A 20,204-nucleotide genomic window follows, 5' to 3' on the forward strand; every position below is an offset into this window, starting at 1 on the left:
TGGAGTTGTCAGCAGGTTCATGGCAAATCCAGGTGAAGAACATTGGCAAGCCGTGAAATGGGTGCTTCTATTTAAGAGGCACAAGTGACCATTGCATCATCTTTAATGGTAGTGAAGGATCAGTCTGCGGATATGTGGATGCTGATTATGCAGGTGATTTGGACAAAAGGAGATCTACTACAGATTATGTCTTTACTCTTGCAGGTGGAGCAATTCGTTGGATGTCAAAGCTTCAAGAAACAGTGGTGTTGTCCACTACCGAAGCAAAGTATATAGTTGCTTCAGATGCCAGTAAAGAAGCAATCTAGTTAAACAGTTTACTTGATGAAATTGGAAGGACGTAGGAGAAAGTGAATGTATTCTATGACAGTCAGAGTGTTATTCATTTGGCTACAAATCCAACTTACCACAGCAAGACCAAACACATTGATGTAAGGTATCATTTTCTGAGACATGTGATCGATGGCAGAAAAGTAGTTCTCAAGGTCCATACACGGGAGAATTGTGCAGAGATATTCACGAAACCAGTTACAGTAGAGAAGTTGTGATGGTGTTTGGCTTCTCTTGGCTTGCACAAGAGAAGATGATTGGGCATGGGCAAGGGATTAGGAAAATTGTTGTCAAGCTGGAATTTGTTGAAATGTGACAACAAATGATGTAATTATGAGTAAAATCTTATTTTTACTGCCAGTTAGTTTTGTAACGAGATTCATAACGAATAGCAGTTATGTAACAAAGAAAAGACCCATATGAAATTGGTGAATGCCCGAGAGTCTGTATCATGAAGAATCATTCTTGATTAATAAAGATTTCCACTCCTTTGCCCTGTGGAGGTTTCCTTGACACACTATCAAGGTTTTACCACGTAAAACTATTTGTGTTTACTTGTGTGTATTTCAGTTTCCCAATCAATTTCTTTACATTTCTTTCTTGCTTAATGAACTCTTGAGACCATCCGTGCCCTTACATTTTCAGACATTTCTGTAATTTCCCTTCTCTCCAAAACAAATCTTCCCTACACCTAGGGGATCTTCTGATTACATATTGACACTGATATCTACGGTAGATTCTAAAAAAGACAGCCAACAACAAAACATACTTGCAATACATTAACTAAGTCTAACTGAGAGATTTCCGTATCAACTTTGTTCGAATCTGCAACTTGTTCAAGTACCGCGCCTCGGCTCCTTTTTCTAGACTGAGCAACATATGTCTTCATATCCGTTTGACTGCTCTTCACTCCCTGATTGAACACAGCTTCCAATCTACAATTTTGATATTTAAGACTGCTGACTCCGCCTCCATGAAAGCCTGGAGCTTTTCGACTTTTGTCAAAAGCAATTCAATTTTCTTTTCCAGAAGCACCAACTGCAGCGCCCTTTCCTTATCTGCTAAGTCACTTCGCCGTTCGTAAGGATGCAACTGATTCTGACAGCTTATCAGTTAATTGGGTCATCCCATCCTGGGCTTGTTCGAGGGTATGCGGATCCGAAGCTACCATTGAGACCAGTCTGCGCAAATGCACCTCTAGTACATTGACTGCACAAAGTAGGTCTCTTCACAATTGTATGACGGGAGCATTAGGCATACAGCTTCGGGAGCTAAATATATAGATGAAGCTCCTCTTATGAAACGACGACGCTAACTGTGATTAATCAATGCCTGAGCAGCGCATTCCATGGTGCCGTGATTGCGATCCATTCCAACTTCATCCATTGTTCCCTTCCAGCTTCATCCATTAATACTCATTCGTTGGAGAATGTAATAACAATTAATTCGGAATGTCTCTGGCTTGGGTATTTTCTCGAGGCTCTGGGCTTATTTATTTGGGATTGTCCCTCTTGCTCTCTGCTAGGCCCGATCGACTGCCAGATGCCTCTTCTCTTGATGACATGTAAGACTCTCAGGGAATTGTCATAAAGGCCTAAGTACTCCAACCACCTTTGGCCAATTAACCCTTGCCTCTAATCCAGTCTACCTTGAAACTGTCGCAGGATTGGATCCGGGAAGAATAAATGAGGATGATAATTGGAACTCCAACTAATTTTCCAGTGGCTTGGATCGCCCATTTGCTGACCAATATGCCTTTGCATCTCCACTCTATTTTGACTACAAATCATGGCAACAGAACATAAGATATTTGGGTATTATCCAACTCCATCACTCCTTGATCCAGCCTTACTCCTTTGTTAGCTAAAGCATCAGCCTCTTTATTCAAATGACGGAGAATATAAAAAAAATTACCTCCTTGAAGAGTCTCAGTTGCATAGAGATCCTTAACAGAATGTTGTGATTAGCTTTATTTCGAATTGCCCTAAGATTGCAAACCTGTTTAATTACCCGCATTGAATCTCCAAATACCAATAATTTTCGGATTCCTCTTTCTATGTCAATTTCTACTCCTTTACAGAGAGGTGGTAACCAACTCCTTTACAGAGAGGTAACTATTCTGCTTGATTGTTTGTCACTATGACAGACCCAGGCGTATTGTATCTCTCTTTTTCATCGGGGCACAGGATAACACCTCCCGCTCCTGCCAACCTGGGTATATAGATGTGTTTGTTATTCACTATTTTTTCCAAGGAAAACTTCGCAGAGATGCCCCGTGCACTTTAAAGCATTTCAAGGGTGTATCTCTCTTTTTCATCGGGGCACAGGATAACACCTCCAGCTCCTGCCAACCTGGGTATATAGATGTGTTTGTTATTCACTATTTTTTCCGAGGAAAACTTCGCAGAGATGCCCCGTGCACTTTAAAGCATTTCAAGGGTGGTATCCAGTGTAAAACAGTCGGTGGGTATATAGATGTGTCTGTTATTCACTATTTTGTTATTCACTATTTTTTCAAGGAAAACTTCGCAGAGATGCCCCATGCACTTTTCTGCATTCCAAGGGTGGTATCTAGTGTAAAACAGTTGGTGTTGATTACGGTAGCGCCTGATTCAGTATGGACATCAAGTGAGGCATGCATCAATCCTGAGAGCTCAAAACACTCAACCATTTAAGCTAGCCCACTAGGCCAAATCTGATACTCAACGTAAGTTCTATCTCTTTGCTTTTAATAATCACCCAACTGGCCTTTCCCAAATATGTATTTATAAGAGGAATTAATGTACTTGTATGATAGTGTGCTTATTGCTGGAACATGGAGAAGCAATGGACACGTGGAAGCAAGAAAGAAAACAAACTCACAAGATGCACCACTATATGTTACCTGTACAATCTGTCCACTCTTTTATTATAAGGGTGTATACACAAGAATTCTACATGATCCTAGAGAAAATTGAAGCCAATTTTGAGGAACTGAGGGCTCTAGGGCTCTCCTAGATGCAAATGCTATAAGCCTTATTTCTTGGTATTCTTGCCAAGCACCGGAAACGGTGTTCAGTGCAATCTGATAATCCAAGAGCATTCGGTCGCAGTATTCATATTGCTTTCACACAACAATCTACATTTAAAGTGATTAGCAATGTGTGCTAGCACCACGTAACTTCATTTTGGGCTGGCTGATAATGGTAATGCAAAGAAAAAAGAAAAGGTCTATGTTTTGTTGAATCATAAGAAGAGTCTGATTACGAAGGATACTTTTCTTTCAAGATCATATTGAAAAAAATGGTTATGGGTTAGCATATGCATATGCAGAGAGTTGCATGTATGGCCCGGCAGAATGTGGGCATCTCCTTATGGCCTCTCAGCATAGCCTCCATGTCTCTCTCAGCATAGCCTCCATGTCTTTCTTTGCAGAAGTATGTAGTCATATACTGGATTTGGCTACTGCTCGTTAGACCTGGACACCTTTGTAACAATCAAAGATGTTGCAGATGCTCAGTCTCCACAGAGCTTGAATCAAGTTCCTAGTCCGCAATCTAATTCAAACATCTAGAGGTGGGCCTCTAAAAGCATGGGTTTCTGCGAATGGGTTTAGGAAACATCAGACTCTAGATCTAAAGGCCGCACGAATTAAGAATACTCTTAAGAGCTCGTATCTCCAGAATCAGCTTCTTTAAGTCCAAAACGAGGTCTACAGATCTCACGAATGTCAAATACTCTTAAGAGCTTGTATCTCAAGAATGTTTGAGTCCAAAATGAATTTCCTTCCTGACCAATTATATTGAATTACTCAAAGAACAAAAGAGGATGAAAAAAAAAAGAAAGGTGTTCTCACAAGAATAGCAACAGAAATATGGCAACCAATGCCAAATCAATAACAGAATATGGCAATACAGCCAAACAAATAATGGAGACACCAATCCTGCCCATTGAAAGGGCTATCTACTCAAAAATATTCCAAAATCACCTTGTTGGACACAACCATCGGCAAGGAGGGAGAAAAGTTTGGCCTCTACAATGGCAAACAATCCTCCCACCTACAATAACAGGGCCCTGCCTGAGACAATTCGCTGCTGCAATACCCCCCACATAAACCCAAATTCACGCCCAAAATAGTGGTGAAACTTCACGATAGATGCACAATATGTTGTCCACAAAATGCTCAAGAGTAAGCCAATGAACAATACAAGCATAGAATTCTAGATTCCATGCCCCCTCCTCTAAGTCACCATGTGAGGTATATATATATAGGTTAGTCAAGCAAAGGTGCAAGGTAAGTGATATCCAAAAGGTACGTGAGTGATATCCAAAAGGTACGTGCAATTAAATTAACATGGGAAATTATGTCAAGTGTAAGATGCATGGAAGATGGTAGCCAACCATGAATGGCATGTGCAATAAATAAGCATGGTTAGTCATTCACTTGTCACTGCACAAGCCCCCCAGCTCACTTGTCACTACACAAGCCCCCCCAGCTCAGTTGTAACTACACAAGCCAACCATGAATGGCATGTGCAATAAATAAGCATGGTTAGTCATTCACTTCTCACTAAACAAGCCCCCCCAGCTCACTTGTCACTACACAAGCCCCCAGATCACAATTCAACGATAGGGCCATATTTAATGGATGAACATCTTAGCATATTTTTGAGCCAAGAGGCTCATTCTACAGCCCAGTATGATGTGTAACGTTGTCCGTCTGTCATCAAAGTCGAAATTTTGTTCATGTCAGTCAAAATCAATTTTTTAAAAAACTAAAAAAAAAAAAAAAAAAAAATTGCACATGAAGAAATTAGATCCCTCTCAGTTCATGTTAGATCCATATTTAAAATGGATCTATACTGGTTTAATGTCTTACTCTTATCCTATCTTGCATATCATTTATTCGCATGTTTTTGTTTTTCAAACCATCCCATAATGGGACCTTTGCACTAGAGCCTCCATTTCAAAAGTGGTATGTCGTATAATACAAACTTCAAAAGTATAGAATATTAAGGTAGAGCCAAATACAACACGACAAAGTACCAACATATGCCAGAGGGGTGTAATACTGGGATATTACATCATTAGAACACTCCCTAAAAGTAGTTTAATCAAGATTTTTAAGGGCATATACATCATCTCTAAATAGGTCCTAAACGTAATGTGCGCAACCTTTTGTTCAAGATACAGCATGCATCAGAAGGGCATAAAATTACAAGATAATGCAAAATTCAAATAAAATTCAACCATTCATATGAGAGATCATGAAGCACATATTTCAGAGTTATCAATTGTGGTAATCTTAAGCAAACAATTCCATATGCAATTATCCGTCTCAACAGTCAGCATGGATCTATCTTTGGAGTTTGAGTGCACAACATGAGATGAAGTACTGCTCAAATAGGACATCCAAAATCCAAAACACGTCAAGAGCTAAAATGTATTAGGCTTGGGATAAATTTGTGATGAAACTAGAAGGCTGGTTCCGTAAGGCCTCAATTTTGCTTCAATATATATGAAAAGTTCACCAACCCCAACTTTATACTTGTGCCTAGTAGATTGTCTGCATCCTCATCTCTTGATGTATATTTTTGAAGGGCATATACATTCTCTGAATAGATTCTAAATTTACATAACCTTTTGCTCAAGATACTCCTCACCTCTGAAGGAGATAGATTTGTCACATATCACAAATAAATCAAGCATTCATAAGAAAGCCATGAAGCACACTGTTCTTAGTTATCAACCATGGTGATCTTATGAGAACAATCCAATATTCAGTTAAACTATCTCAGCATAAATCTTTGGAGTCTGAGTGCACAAAATGAGATTGAATATTGCTCAAACCGGGCATCAAACATCCAAACTGCATCTAGTTAGAAGCTAAAGTGTTGAAACTGGAAGGCTGGTTCTGTAAGATCTCAGTCTTGCTACAACAGATATGAAAACATGCATGAAGTTCAGCCACCCCAACTTTACACTTTTATCTAGCAGACTATCTCCTCTTTGGCTGGCAATTGGGATTCTGTTGAAGCTAAAACCAGTTCTGGAGAAGAAATACCAGCTTCCCTGGCTTTGCGCCTCTCACGCCGGAGGCGGTAAAACTCACGCCGCCTTGCCCTATAACTGTTTGGATTCTCAGGCTGTGGTATGTACGGATAAACACTCACCTAGGAAATCACAATGAAGACAACATGAGTTAAAGATTCCATGTTATTTACAATTGCAACATCTTGAAAACATTACTTTTTGTTTATGAGAGATTTTTCGGCGTAAATCACATGATATTTCATTTGCCAACGCGTTTCGAACCAACCAGTGTGGTTCATTGTCAGGACAAGTGTGTTGAAATTATACAACGCTCATTCAACAGGAACAACAACAACCAACTGGCATACCCCAAAAGAATTACCTTCTTCTTGTCTGGTCCATATTTCTCAAACTTCACAAGACCATCAATTAAGGAAAAAATAGTGTAGTCTCTACCAAGTCCAACATTTTTCCCTGCATGAAACTGTACATAGCACAAGTTAATGCAATGAAAATCGATAATATGAGGGTTCCAACCACAAAAGGATAATCCAGGGTGGTTTACTCTGATTATGTTTGGTATACTTCTATAGTAATGACTGCAATTTGCTCTAGAGTAGCACATTTTAAGGGTTTTGTCCCATTGACATCATATAGTTATCAGACTATATTTACTTGATCTAAAAACATTATATTAGACCTTTTGATGTTTACCCTAACCAAGCTGAATTTGCACCTCAAGTCACAGTTGAGGAAGCAAACAACTATGATGGGTATACATGTTTCAACCAACGGAAGTTTGCAATCACTTTTAGTAAAAGACAATTTAAAGCCTCAAATGCATTGTTGGTGAGTTCTGACGATGCTAACATTAATTGGCAACTAGTAATCAGTCAAACCTCCAAACAATGCACAATATATGAATATCTTCAAATAGATAATCTAGAATACAGAAAGATTTGTCAAACACAACACGCATGCTAACCAATAATAAATACAGGGAACTATACCAATACGTTTTAGATACAGGATTAGTGTGATAATATATGGAGAAAACAAATAGAAAGACAAATTTTAAAATTTTAACATAGATGCTAGGATCCGGTCTCTGGATGTAAAGCCAAGATAAGAGAGATGGTGTATATATGCATACATACAAGTACATAAATATAGGTGATAGATACATAAACACATAATACAAACAAATCAAAACAAATATGGCAAAAGTAGCATGCATTCACCTTGGTTCCCCTCTGCCTGACAATTATTGATCCAGGTTTTGCAACTTGGTCTCCGTATATTTTTACACCTAACCTCTTACCTATGGAATCTCTTCCGTTTTTGGTACTTCCAGATCCTTTCTTGTGAGCAGCTTCAATTATCAAAGGGGTCTTCAAGGGAAATAAAACTGTGGACCTCTGCCCTACTGTAACAAGTTTCAAATCCCCTTTGAGATAGGAAGATGAGGAAGAGCCAGATGAGATTGAGAGCCCCTTGAATGCACCAACCAGGTTACAGCTTGCAAAAACAGCAGTTCCCATTATACTTCTGCAGCATTAGTATAGAGGAAAAAACAATTAATTTTCAACCAGTCTCTCGCAAACAGAATGACAACTAAAGGAGAAAATGGACAAAACCCCATTTAAAAATTTTCAACATTTTACTCGCAGTCGACTTGAGATTTAGCCTATGTATTACTACTTAAACAAAGTGGGTTCAGCATCCTGGCAAAATCCAAGCAGTGTGCTGCCGCCTCGATGACAGCAATAGGTCCAATTCCCACATCGCAGCATTCAACTCCACGAATCAAACACACCCCTCTAGTTGTGAAATAGACAATTTCATTGGCTTGGGTTCCTGATAATAGAATCCGTGCTCTTCCGATGGAAAGAGACTGAACGATATATCTCTTAATCTTGCATAGTAAATAATAGACCTAATGCCACCTAAACTAACAAAAAGATTATAATCCTCTGCATCCAATAACCACGAAAATGAAAAAACTAGATAGAAGCCCATTTTCAGCACAGTTCAAAACTCTCTGGTAATAATAGGACCCAGATTAACATTGATCAAGTTCTCAGGACAAGCAGAGGCTTTTAATTTGATTTCTGTTAAGTGAATTATGGCGCTGTGTATCGAAGCAGAGGTATTCAGAACAGAAAATGAGAAAAATCACCTACCTTGAGAAGTCAGAGCACTGACCTCTCCTTTACCTCTCCTCGCCACCCAACCGAGATATTGGCCTCTATCTCCCAGCCCAATTCAGAACATTGAACTCTACTAGATTTGCTTTGTGGAGCTCATTCCCGCACCAGTTTAGATAGGATAAGTATTTCGTTGTAGACCTTATATGTGTGAGCGTAAAACTATATCCTTCATTCCTAGAGATTTAAGTAAGGATTTTACATATTTCATGATGATATTGGTATTTTAACTTTTATTATTTTAAATATAAAATGACATTATATTAAACAAAAATTAATGTGATTTTTAATATTTATCTGATATTTTTATTTTTATTATATTTAAAAATATAATAATGCCATTATAAAAAATATTTAACATGCTTTTTTAATGTTTATTTGATAAATTTCATTAGTTCATTCCGAACATCAATTTTGTTAGGATTCATTTTATTTTAAAAATTTGTTTAAACTATTAGGTTTCTTATTTATTTAAAAAAATAATAATATTTATATATATTTAATATTTTTTTGGAAAAATATTCATTTTATTTTTAAAATTGGTTTAAATGATTATGTCTAGTTGAGTGTGATCTTCTAGGCTTATCTATGAATTGTAGAGTCGTGACCTAGGGGCATCTAAATCCATCAAAGTCACTCGAGGATCACACCCAATGATCTTCTAGGCTAATCTATGGATTGTAGAGTCGTGACCTAAGGGCATCTAAATCCATCAAAGTCACTAGAGGATCACACCCAGCCTGGGTCACAACTAGATCTTTTAGCATGTCTCATCCCCCTAACACAGGGCACAACCACCCCCCATGAGGTTTGATCCTAGGTCGCCTTGCTAACGAGGCTCATCCTCAACCGGTTGTGCTAGTGGGACTTGACTATATTACTCATTTATTTACAAAAGTTATAATATTTAAATATTTTTTTGGGGAAAACACTTTAGAAATAGGAGGGTTTTATAATAAAAAAAATAGGGAATCTGGCTTGGCAGGAACAACATCATATTCAAGAATAAAATCTCATACTTCAGGCACACTTCCACGAAAATTGTGGCTACCTTTTGTTGAAAATAGCAACAAGAAATGTTAAAAATAGGATCCAAAAATTCCAATTCAGTTTGTCATTGAATTAAATTGTGAATTAAAATTGTAATTATTTTCTCATAACAACAACTTGTAATAGTTAACTAAGTTAAGAGAGGACCGAGGAATGAGAGCCGGAGCAATGGAAGCCATCTGCGAGTCTAGGGTTTCAATCTACATCTGCACCGTCGAAATCCAAAAATCTCTGCTCTGCAATGGATCGATTAAAGGCCGGGATGCGAGATGCTCAGAAATCGTGGCTTCATACCGGTTCTGGGCCAGAACTTTTGATGGGACGGATTCTTCGATCTGCATACAGACACTGGTGCGGTTCTCTTCCCTTTGGATGCAGATCAATAACCACAAGGCGGCAGTAGAAACCCTTTCTCTTCGCCTGGAGGTTCTTAATCAAAACCGGTTGGATCTTACCCTGGCACGCTTTGCACCACCCGTTGCCGTGAATATTGTGCACAGATCTGGTAGATCAACCTGCGAATACGGCAAGAGACGGGTCAGCGAAAGTCAAAAGCCACATGCAGGCATTCTCAGGGGATGGCATAAGGCAGATCCGTGCCTTCATTCGATGGCAAGGCCCTACCTTCGCAGATCCAGCCGGGATCCGTTTGACAGGAACAGAGGTCACGCGTTTTTTGGCAAGGCCCTGAAGACGAATACTAGAAGATCAGCAGTTGTTGTCTCTTCACCGGACGCCGTCAGACCCCAGCCCGGCCCTGCCAATGCTGGAGTAGCGCTCCTCTGCAAAGGAATGCAGGTCCATCTGATCACTGATGAATCGCAGGTCCTCAGGCAGCCTTCGAAAGCCTCTTTTCAGATCCAGATCAAAACCATATCTGGCAAAACCCTGTTGCAATGGGTAAGAGCGACGGATCTAGTGCAAGACCTCAAGCAGGCTCTGGAAATCAAGTTGGGGATTCCCTCTGCAGCATATCGACTTCTCCACGCAGGTAAACAGCTTGAAGATCTCAACCCCCTGTCTTTTTACAACATCCAGAGAAATTCCTCCATAGAACTCATCCTGCGTCTAAGAGGAGGCGCAGCAGGACAGTCATCCTCAGCTAAGGCTTTTTCTTACAAGGATGCTGTCCATGCTAAGACTCCAAAGAAAACAGATCCACCTGCTCAAGCTCCCAAGCCTTTCCTGGTGGATAAACTGAAGGAAACCCCCTCCATAGAAATAATGCATCCATCGCTGGATGAGCAAACCCAGCATTTTCTGGATCATGGCATTATATGCAGGTTTAATGGGCTATGGCCCCGCACAGCAGACCTCTACCAATGGATCAATTCTGAATGGACCAACAACTGCAAGGTTCTGCTATGCTCAAAAGGATTTTTTATTGTAGTGTTTGCCTTTGAGACGGATTATCAAAAAGCCTTAACTGGTGGCCCATGGTTCTGGGGTGCTGCTGACTTATTCCTCACTCCTTGGTTCCCAGAGTTCGATCCATCCACAGCAGTCATCACCAAACTTCCCATCTGGGTCAGACTTCCAAACCTCCCAGCGAATCTTTGGCATTTTGCGGTTCTTCAAGGGATTGGCAACACTCTAGGCAGCCTTTTAGACACTGACGTATATAGAGGGGAAAAGGGATTATACACTTATGCCAGGATCTGTGTAGAAATAGACATCAGCAAAGGTCTCCCGGACCAGATCAATCTCAAAATAGGAGATTTCCACTGGACTCAGACTTTGGACTATGAGAACACAGCCTTCCGATGTCGCTACTGCCATCTTACAGGCCACCTTCAGAGTTCTTGTCCCACGATGCCAGCCCAAAAGAAGAAAGCCAGCACTAAGCAGAAATCCAAAAGCTGGAAGCCTCATGATCCTCCTCCCATGGATGACTTTGATTTCAGCTCTGACGAAGAGGAAGAGAACAAGGAAGGTGAGGCAGCAGCGTCGGAACTAGATCCGTCCTTGGCAGGTCCAACGGTTGCGTCTGTCACACCAGCCTCTCAGAAAAGGAACCATGAAACCTCATCCTCGGACTCGGACAAGGAGACCTCTCCGTCGGCGCATCTCAGCTTGCAAATCACGCCAGCACAGCAAAACCCCCTTGAGTGGGTCAAAGTTGGCAAAAAGAAAGGGAAAAAAAGCAGAATAGTGGAATCCGCACATGATGGGTAGATTCCTCTATTCTGTTCCTGCTCCTCTGTTCCTTCTGTTTCTTCTTGTTCAACATTGTTCTCTACTCTTTCTCTCTTAGGAGCCGAGGTGGACAACCAATCCTTTCCGGCTGCCTTTGTTCTTGTTTCTCCTGGTTGTAATCCCGCATTGTACCATAAGTTTTCTTAATAGATTTAGTTTTTTACCGAGAAAAAAAAAAATAGTTAACTAAGTTAAGTTGACTTAGTTAACTTAGGAATTTCGAGTTGGAAATCATGTATATGTTCTCCCTAAGTTTTAGGGGTCCAAAATGAGTTTATTTATGAGTTGTAATTAGATAACTCAGTTTAATGAGTTATGGTCAGTTAAATTAGTTCTAACTGTTTGTGGAACTAATAGAGGACTGACAGTCAGTTGGTGCACTGGTGCATCCACAAGTGTTACTCCAGTTAACTGAAGATTCCCTCATGAGAAACTCGTGCATGTTAGTTAAGAGAAAGACCTAGTTGAGACTAGAGTGCAGGGACAATGTACTATCAGTTGTATGATTTACTGAGTTGTAAATATCATGCATGAAATCAGAGAAGGACCTAATTTTGGATTATACAGTTATGGATGAGGAATTTCCATTTAAATACAGGCTAGTTCTCTCAGGAATTGTGCAAAGAATTAGAAGCTTGGAGGCTTGGAAATTTGGTGAGGTATTGACCAAAGGAAGCCATCAGGTGGAGGATAGGAAATACTTGTGCATGTTAAGCTCAAGGTTGTACATAGCATATTGTATATCCAAATTCTTTGACCAAGGGCACAAGAGATTAGGGGCTTTGAGAGCTACAGAATTGGCTAAGTGTTGGCCAAGGGCTAGCTTGTGAGATGAGAGAGTTGAGCATACTTGTGCGGAATTTTTCTAGTGAGAACAAGATTTGTATCTTCACTCATATTTCTGATTTAATGAAATATAAATAGACGAGGTTTTGAGCAGTGGTTTTCCCCATGAAAACTTATTGTGTTATGTGCCATTGATTTATCTTCTTCTTGTTCATATTGTTTTCATCGGTCTATTGGCTCTCGTTGGTTGAAAGTAGAAGTAGATTCTTGTCATGTACTTTAGTACATTGCATGAGCTTGTGAATCTATAGGATTTTATACATGGTATCAGAGTGATAGAGGCTAGAGCAGTCAGATACTGAAGAGCGTAGAGAAGGGTTGACAACAATGCAGAAAGGCAGAGTCAGCAGAAGCTCAGAGTTTTTAGTTGACGGAGGTAATAATAGTTAGAGACTTTGATGACAGATGCATCATACTGATTCAGGTTGGATTTTTTTTTCAATTTCAGGAGTTTCTATAGCAACAACACTAGAGAGAAGTGTTGCATGCGGAACATTTCAAATGTTCGGGATCGGGATCGAGTTGAATTTCTTTCTTGTTGAGAGGGAGTCTTGAAAATAGCAACAAGAAATGTTAAAAACAGAATCCAAAAATTCCAATTCAATTTGTCCTTGAATTAAATTGTGAATTAAATTGTAATTATTTTCTCATAGCAACTTGTAATAGTTAACTAAGTTGACTTAATTAACTTAGGAATTTTGAGTTGGATGTCTTTTAGAAGTCATGCATATGTTCTTCATAGTTTTAGGGGCCCAGAATGAGTTTATTTATGAGTTGTAATTAGATAACTCAGTTGACTGAGTTATAGACAGTTAAATTAGTTCTAACTGTTTGTGGAACTAATAGAGGACTAACAGTCAGTTGGTGCACTGGTGCATCCACAAGTGTTACTCCAGTTAACTGAAGATTCCCTCATGAGAAACTCATGCATGTCAATTAAGAGAAAGACCCATTTGAGACTAGAGTGCAAGGATAGTGTAATATAAGTTGTATGATTTACTGGGTTGTAAATATCATGCATGCAATTAGAGAAGGACCTAATTTTGGATTGTGCAATTATGGATGAGGAATTTCCCTTTAAATACGGGCTAATTCTCTCAGGAACTGTGCAAAGAATTAGAAGCTTGGAGGCTTGTAAATTTGGTGAAGTGTTGACCAAAGGAAGTCATTAGGCGGAGTATAAGAAATACTTGTGCAGGTTAAGCTCAAGGTTGAGTAGAGCATATTGTATTCATCCAAATTCTTTAACCAAGGGCGCAAGAGATTAGGGGCTTGGAGAGTTGCAGAATTGGCTAAGTGTTGGCCAATGGCTAGCTTGTGAGATGAGATAGTTGTGTTGGCATTATGATTCAGGTGTTGTCCTTGATGGCAAACCCATTCAGGTGATAAATCAAGAAGGACGCAGGAAATATGTTCAGCAAGTGCGTCCCCGCAGGTATACCATACAGAACCCGCGTCCAGGGACGCAGGCCAGCCGTTCAGGAGGTGCGTCCGCCCAGTGCACACATTTCAAGGCAGAGAAAAGCACGTGGGGGTTTCTTGTGTGGTATCTAGCCGACGGTTTTGTGTTTCTATGGTGTCGGCTCGTGGTATTGTTCCATGTTTTGGGGAGAAGCTTGCCTATATAAAGCAAAGGAGTTCATTTGGATTGTGTATCATCTTGGTTGAATATCTTTTGGTGAGACCTAGTCCAGATCTATGAAGGCGAATCTTCTAATGGACTGTGATCTCTATGGCGCATGATCAGATCTGTGGATCTGAGTGTTTGGGTTGGTTCTGAAGTCCTCATATCTTTTATATCTAAAGGGACGCAGGTTCAGTGAAGGGAAAGTGCGCCGGGACGCAGTACAGTAAAGGCTCAGGTGCGTCTCTGAGGCAAAGGACGCGGCGCGACTGTGTTATTGGGTGCGTCTCTGAAGCAAAAGCCGCGGCGCGATAGTGTTTCTGGGTGCGCCGGTCGCAGCAAAGCATAGAGGAACAGTGCGTCGGCACGCAGAACAGTGGAAGGTAGACTGCGTCCAGTCGTAGGTCACAGAAAGAAAATATGCGTCCCTGTCTTAAGATGATCTGTTGACTGTATTTTTCTATTCATAAGGTGTTCTGGGTTATTTCTGTAATTACTGATCTGATATCTGTAGTGGACTGTATCTGTTATATACTTGTTGATCATTTGATTCTTCATAAAAAGAAGTAGGGGGTTGTAGCTCCCTTCCAGGAGAAACTGGAAAACGAGAGAGAGTTGTAGCTCTCTGCAGGTTGCAGCCTGCGTGCTGGTAAAGGACTGCACCAGTACAAAATCATTGTAAAAAGAATTTCTTGAAAGAAGATAGAGACATATTGCAGCAGGTGGTTTTCTCCCGCATTGGGTTTCCACCTTACATCTTGTGTTCTTTGGTGTGACTGTCTATTTTCTTTATTCATGCTCATTGTTTTATGGTACTGATATGCAAGAATAATTCAAAAGATCAAATAAGGAAGATTTGGTAAATTGCTTGACAATACTGATTCACCCCCCCTCTCAGTATTATTTCCAACAATTGGTATCAGAGCAGGTCCTTCAGAAAAGCTTGATCGCTTGAAGGTTGATCGTTCAACATGAGCAACTACGAGAGAGAAGCATCAATCAGGCCACCAGTTTTTGATGGGACAAACTTCAATTATTGGAAGGTAAGAGTTACTGCATATCTTCAATCTCTTGGTACTGAAGTTTGGGACATTGTAGAAACAGGCTATGCTTTTCCTTCAGCTACTCCTACAGATCCAGCTGAGAAAAAGAAGTATGAAACAAATGCAAAAGCAGTCAGTACTCTATTAGGAAGTATATCCCAAACAGAATTCATGAAGGTAATGCACTTCAAATCAGCAAAAGAAATATGGGACAAAATGATCACAAGCTATGAAGGAGATGAACAGGTAAAACAAGCCAAACTTCAAACTCTCAGAATTCAATATGAGACTCTCAAGATGTATAATGATGAAAGTGTGGCTAATTATTTTCTTCGAGTAGATGAGATTGTAAATTGTATGAAAAATTTGGTTGAAGAAGTAAAGGAGTCTCTAGTAGTTCAAAAGATTCTAAGATCATTATCCCCCAAGTTTGAATCCAAAGTATCTGCAATAGAAGAAAAAGAAAATCTCCGTGTTCTTACTATGTCTCAGCTACATGGAATTCTAACTGCTTATGAAATGAGAAAGGGAGGACCATCAGACAGAAGGGAGGCTGCTTTTAAAGCATCAGGCAAAGAAGATTACTATGAAGCAAGCCATGATCCAGAAGAAGAGGAAGAAGAATCAAATTTTGTCAGAAATCTTCAAAGAGGTTCTGGAAGGTTCAGAGGTAAGCTACCTTTCAAATGCTTTGCTTGTGGAAGAGTAGGTCATTATGCTGCAAAATGCTCCTATAAGGATAAAGGAAAGGAACAGGTTAGATGGAACAAGAAACAAAGCGCAAATAAGAAAAGCTACTACACCCATGAAGATAGTGATGGCTTATCAAACAGTGATGAAGATGAACAAGGTAATAAATATAGGTTGTTAATGGCATTTGAAGATGATGATTATGAGGATGCTGTAGATGTGGATAACCTTTATGATGAAATTACTAGACTCAAAAGATGCATAGAAGAAAAGAACATGATTATTGATACTCTACAATTCCAAATTGATGAAAAGGAAAAACATCTTGAAAAATTAGAAGGTGAAATTGTTGGTCTTAGAAAAGAAATTGAGAAAACAAAAACTATTAATCTCAAGTTTGTCAAAGGATCTGAAACTTTGGATGAGATTATCAGTGTGCAGCGGTCTCCACTAAATAAGACAGGTTTGGGCTATAATGGAGAAACTTCTCAAGCATCCACTTCAAAAAGTTATCTTGATGCAGCAAGAAGAAATGAGCAAGAGCACAAGGAAGATCATCAGGTAAAGCAGGGACAAATGTCAAGCAGAAACTATCAGGGGCAATCCAGCTTAAGGGTGAACAAAAGCCACAACCAGCCACAGGTAAAATCTTCTCAATTTGGTTCAAGAATAGATGAAAATAGAAATTACAATCAGTTGGCTGGTAGATCCAATAATCGCAGAAGCTTCTTCAATGGACAATGCTTTTCTTGCCATAACTTTGGTCACAAAGCAGCTCAATGTGTTGCGTATAAAACAATCATGACTAGGGAAGCTCAAAAACAAAGAAGTATGACAGGGATTACAAAAAGGACCTATAACAACTTTTCAGCTCTTGAAAATGAAGTTGAATGTTCTATTTGCAATAATTTTGGACATAAAGACTTTGAATGCAGAAGCAGGTTTCCGGAAAGAAAGGTACAAGAGCAGAAAAAGGAACAAGCCTCAGGCGCCAAAACATGGAGAATAAAGGAACCTCAAACAGAAAGATGTGGGATAGCATTTTATGCAGAAGGACAAGAAAATCTATGGTACATTGACAGTGGATGTTCGAAGCATATGACAGGTGATAAAGAAAAACTTGAGTCTTATTCTAATTTAGAAAAGGGAAAGAAAGTCTCTTTTGGAAATGATACTCCTGCAACTATAAAAGGAAAAGGTATTGCTCCTTTAAAAGAAGATGTTAAGGCTGGAAATGTTTTGTTTGTTGATGGATTGAAGCATAATCTACTAAGTGTCAGCCAAATGTGTGATCAAAGAACCGAGGTTATATTCAGATCAAATGGATGCCTTGTTCGTGATCTTGATACAGGTAAAACAGTTCTCAAAGGAAAGAGAACTCCAAATAATCTATACATATTTGATGAAGGACAACAACAATGCTATCTAAGCAAGAATGAAGAGCACTGGTTATGGCATCGAAGGTTGGGACATCTAAGCTTCTCACAAATAAGGAAAGCTTGCAAATATCAGGCAGTTCGCGATCTTCCAGATATAAAAATTCCTGACAACACCATATGCAGATCATGTCAGTTTGGAAAACAAACCAGAACTAACTTTCCAGAGAAAGAAGGATCAGCCAGCATGCCTCTTGAGCTAGTACATACAGATGTATGTGGACCATTCAGAAAAAGAACACCTAGAGGAGAGGAATACTTGATATTATTTATTGACGATTTCTCCAGGTTTGTTTGGTTAGGTCTTATGAAGCACAAAGATGAAGCATTCGAAAAATTCAAAACCTTCAAAGCCTTGGCTGAAAATGAATCAGGTCACAAAATTAAGTGCCTCAGATCTGACAGAGGTGGGGAATTTACTTCAAATGAATTTTTCGATTTCTGTGATGAACATGGGATAAGGAGAGAATTCTCTACAGCTAGAACGCCTCAGCAAAATGGAGTTGTTGAAAGAATGAACAGAACAATCCAACAAATGGCTCGTGCTATGCTTGATGAATCAGGAACCCCCGCAACCTTCTGGGGTGAGGCTGCACATACTGCGGTTATTATTCTCAACAAGACAAATGTCCGGGTGAACAGCACTCAAACCCCTCATGAGCTCTGGAGTGGTAAAACTCCTTCGGTAAAGCACTTCAAAATATTTGGGAGCAAATGCTATATCAAGAATACTGAGGAGCAGCTTGGCAAACTTGATCCTAGAGCAGATGAAGGCATTCTTCTTGGCTATTCTCCACATAGCAAAGCATACAAATGCTACAATAAAAGACTTGGCAGAATTGTTGACAGCATTGATGTAGTGGTTGATGAAAAGGGATATATTCCTAGGCAAATACATCGTGAAGACATCGAAGAAGATGAGAGCTACCCTCAAAGACAGAATGATGAAGAAGAAGAACCTCAAGAAGAATCTCAAGAAGAACCTCACGAAGAAGCAGAAGAACGGACAAGAATAGAAGAAAAGACTCCATCCAGATATGTTCAGAAGAACCATCCAGAATCTCAGATCATGGGACAAAAAGAAGCAGGTATACAAACTAGAAGAACAGTTGCAGAAGCTTCAAGCTATTTGGCATTACTTTCCTCCACCGAACCACAAAATGTGAAAGAGGCATGCAAAGATGAATGTTGGGTGAAAGCAATGGATGAAGAACTTGAGCAAATCGAAAAGAACAACACTTGGGAGCTGGTTCCTAGACCAAAAGATAAGAATGTTATTGGAACAAAATGGGTCTTCAAAAATAAATTGAATGAAAATGGAGAAGTGATTAGAAACAAAGCCAGACTCGTCTGTAAAGGGTATGCGCAGCAAGAAGGAATAGACTTTGAAGAAACTTTTGCTCTTGTTGCAAGACTTGAGGCCATCCGAATGTTCCTTGCTCTCTCAAGTTTTCAGAACTTCAAAGTATTTCAAATGGATGTGAAATCAGCCTTTTTGAATGGAGACTTGGAAGAAGAAGTGTACATTGAACAGCCAGATGGGTTCATTCTTGGAAATGATCCAAATCTTGTATGCCGATTGAAAAAGGCTCTCTATGGTCTCAAACAAGCTCCAAGGGCTTGGTACTACCGGTTGGACAAATATCTTCATCAACAAGGTTTCTTAAAAGGTTCAGCAGATAGCAATCTGTATATAAAAGTTGAAAATGACAAATTGCTAATACTTGTTGTGTATGTAGATGACATTATTTTTGGCAGCAATGAAGAAGCTATGAGTCAAAGCTTTGCCTCAGTCATGCAGAAAGAATTTGAAATGTCCTTGCTAGGAGAACTGACATATTTCCTTGGTTTGCAAATCCAACAGAAGGAAGGAGGAATCTTTTTATCTCAAACCAAGTATCTCAAGCAGATTTTAAAGAAATATGGCATGGAAGATGCAAAACCAGTATGTACACCCATGGTCACAGGATGTAGTCTCAGTGCAAATGATGAATCTGCAGCAGTACATCAACCAACCTACAGATCTATGATTGGAAGTTTACTATATTTGACAGGTACCCGACCAGACATCATGCATGCAGTTGGAATAGTTGGAAGATTTCAGGCAAATCCGAAGGAGACTCATCTTCAAGCAGTAAAGAGAATTTTCAAATATCTTCAAGGGACTCAAAATTATGGCTTATGGTATCCTAGAGATACAGATCTTACTCTTCATGCCTATACAGATGCAGATTGGGCCGGAAGCGTGGATGACAGGAAAAGCACAAGTGGTGGTGCGTTCTTTATGGGTCCCAGACTGGTCTCTTGGTTCAGCAAGAAACAGAGTTCAATTGCCTTGTCTACAGCTGAAGCGGAATATGTTGCTGCTGCATCTTGTTGCACCCAACTTCTTTGGATGATGCAGACTTTGCAGGATTATCACATCACTTGTACACCTCCTATTCCTATCTTATGTGACAACACAAGTGCAATCAGCATCTCAAAGAATCCGGTTATGCATTCAAAAACCAAGCACATACCAATCAAGTACCATTTTCTCCGGGAACAAGTACTTGAACAGAAGGTCAAGTTGGAGTATGTTCCTTCTAAGGAACAAGTTGCTGATATTTTCACCAAACCGTTGCCCAGGGACACTTTTGAATACCTCAGGCAAAAGCTGGGGGTTGTTGATGCATCATCTTACTGTTGATCATCTTCCTATTGGTGGTATAGGCTCAGGGGGAGCACATAATGCATTGTTGGCATTATGGAAAAGGAGATCTTGGAAATA

The 20,204-nt window shown here is 39.7% G+C and overlaps 1 protein-coding gene across 3 annotated transcripts; it reads right to left on the reverse strand.

Annotated features, from left to right (window-relative positions):
• Nucleotides 1-5,792: 5,792 nt before the first annotated feature.
• On the reverse strand, nucleotides 5,793-8,711 carry LOC149142713 (large ribosomal subunit protein bL27c-like). 3 transcript variants are annotated; one of them, XM_089446979.1, is made up of 4 exons: nucleotides 8,548-8,711; nucleotides 7,584-7,890; nucleotides 6,725-6,826; nucleotides 5,897-6,482 (listed from the first exon to the last, which is right to left on the reverse strand). In XM_089446979.1, the coding sequence occupies exons 2-4, from the start codon at nucleotides 7,881-7,883 to the stop codon at nucleotides 6,300-6,302; spliced, it is 585 nt and encodes a 194-aa protein (XP_089303105.1). In that variant the 5' UTR covers nucleotides 7,884-7,890; nucleotides 8,548-8,711; the 3' UTR covers nucleotides 5,897-6,299. The 3 variants fall into 3 exon arrangements, with proteins under 3 accessions (XP_089303106.1, XP_089303105.1, XP_089303104.1); XM_089446978.1 differs by having other exon boundaries at nucleotides 8,526-8,711; XM_089446980.1 differs by lacking the exon at nucleotides 8,548-8,711 and having other exon boundaries at nucleotides 5,793-6,482.
• Nucleotides 8,712-20,204: the final 11,493 nt, after the last annotated feature.

The sequence above is a fragment of the Pinus tabuliformis genome, chromosome X (assembly GCF_031772625.1).
Source record: "Pinus tabuliformis cultivar Carrire ecotype Pingquan chromosome X, CPIR1, whole genome shotgun sequence".
Classification (NCBI taxonomy): domain Eukaryota; kingdom Viridiplantae; phylum Streptophyta; class Pinopsida; order Pinales; family Pinaceae; genus Pinus; species Pinus tabuliformis.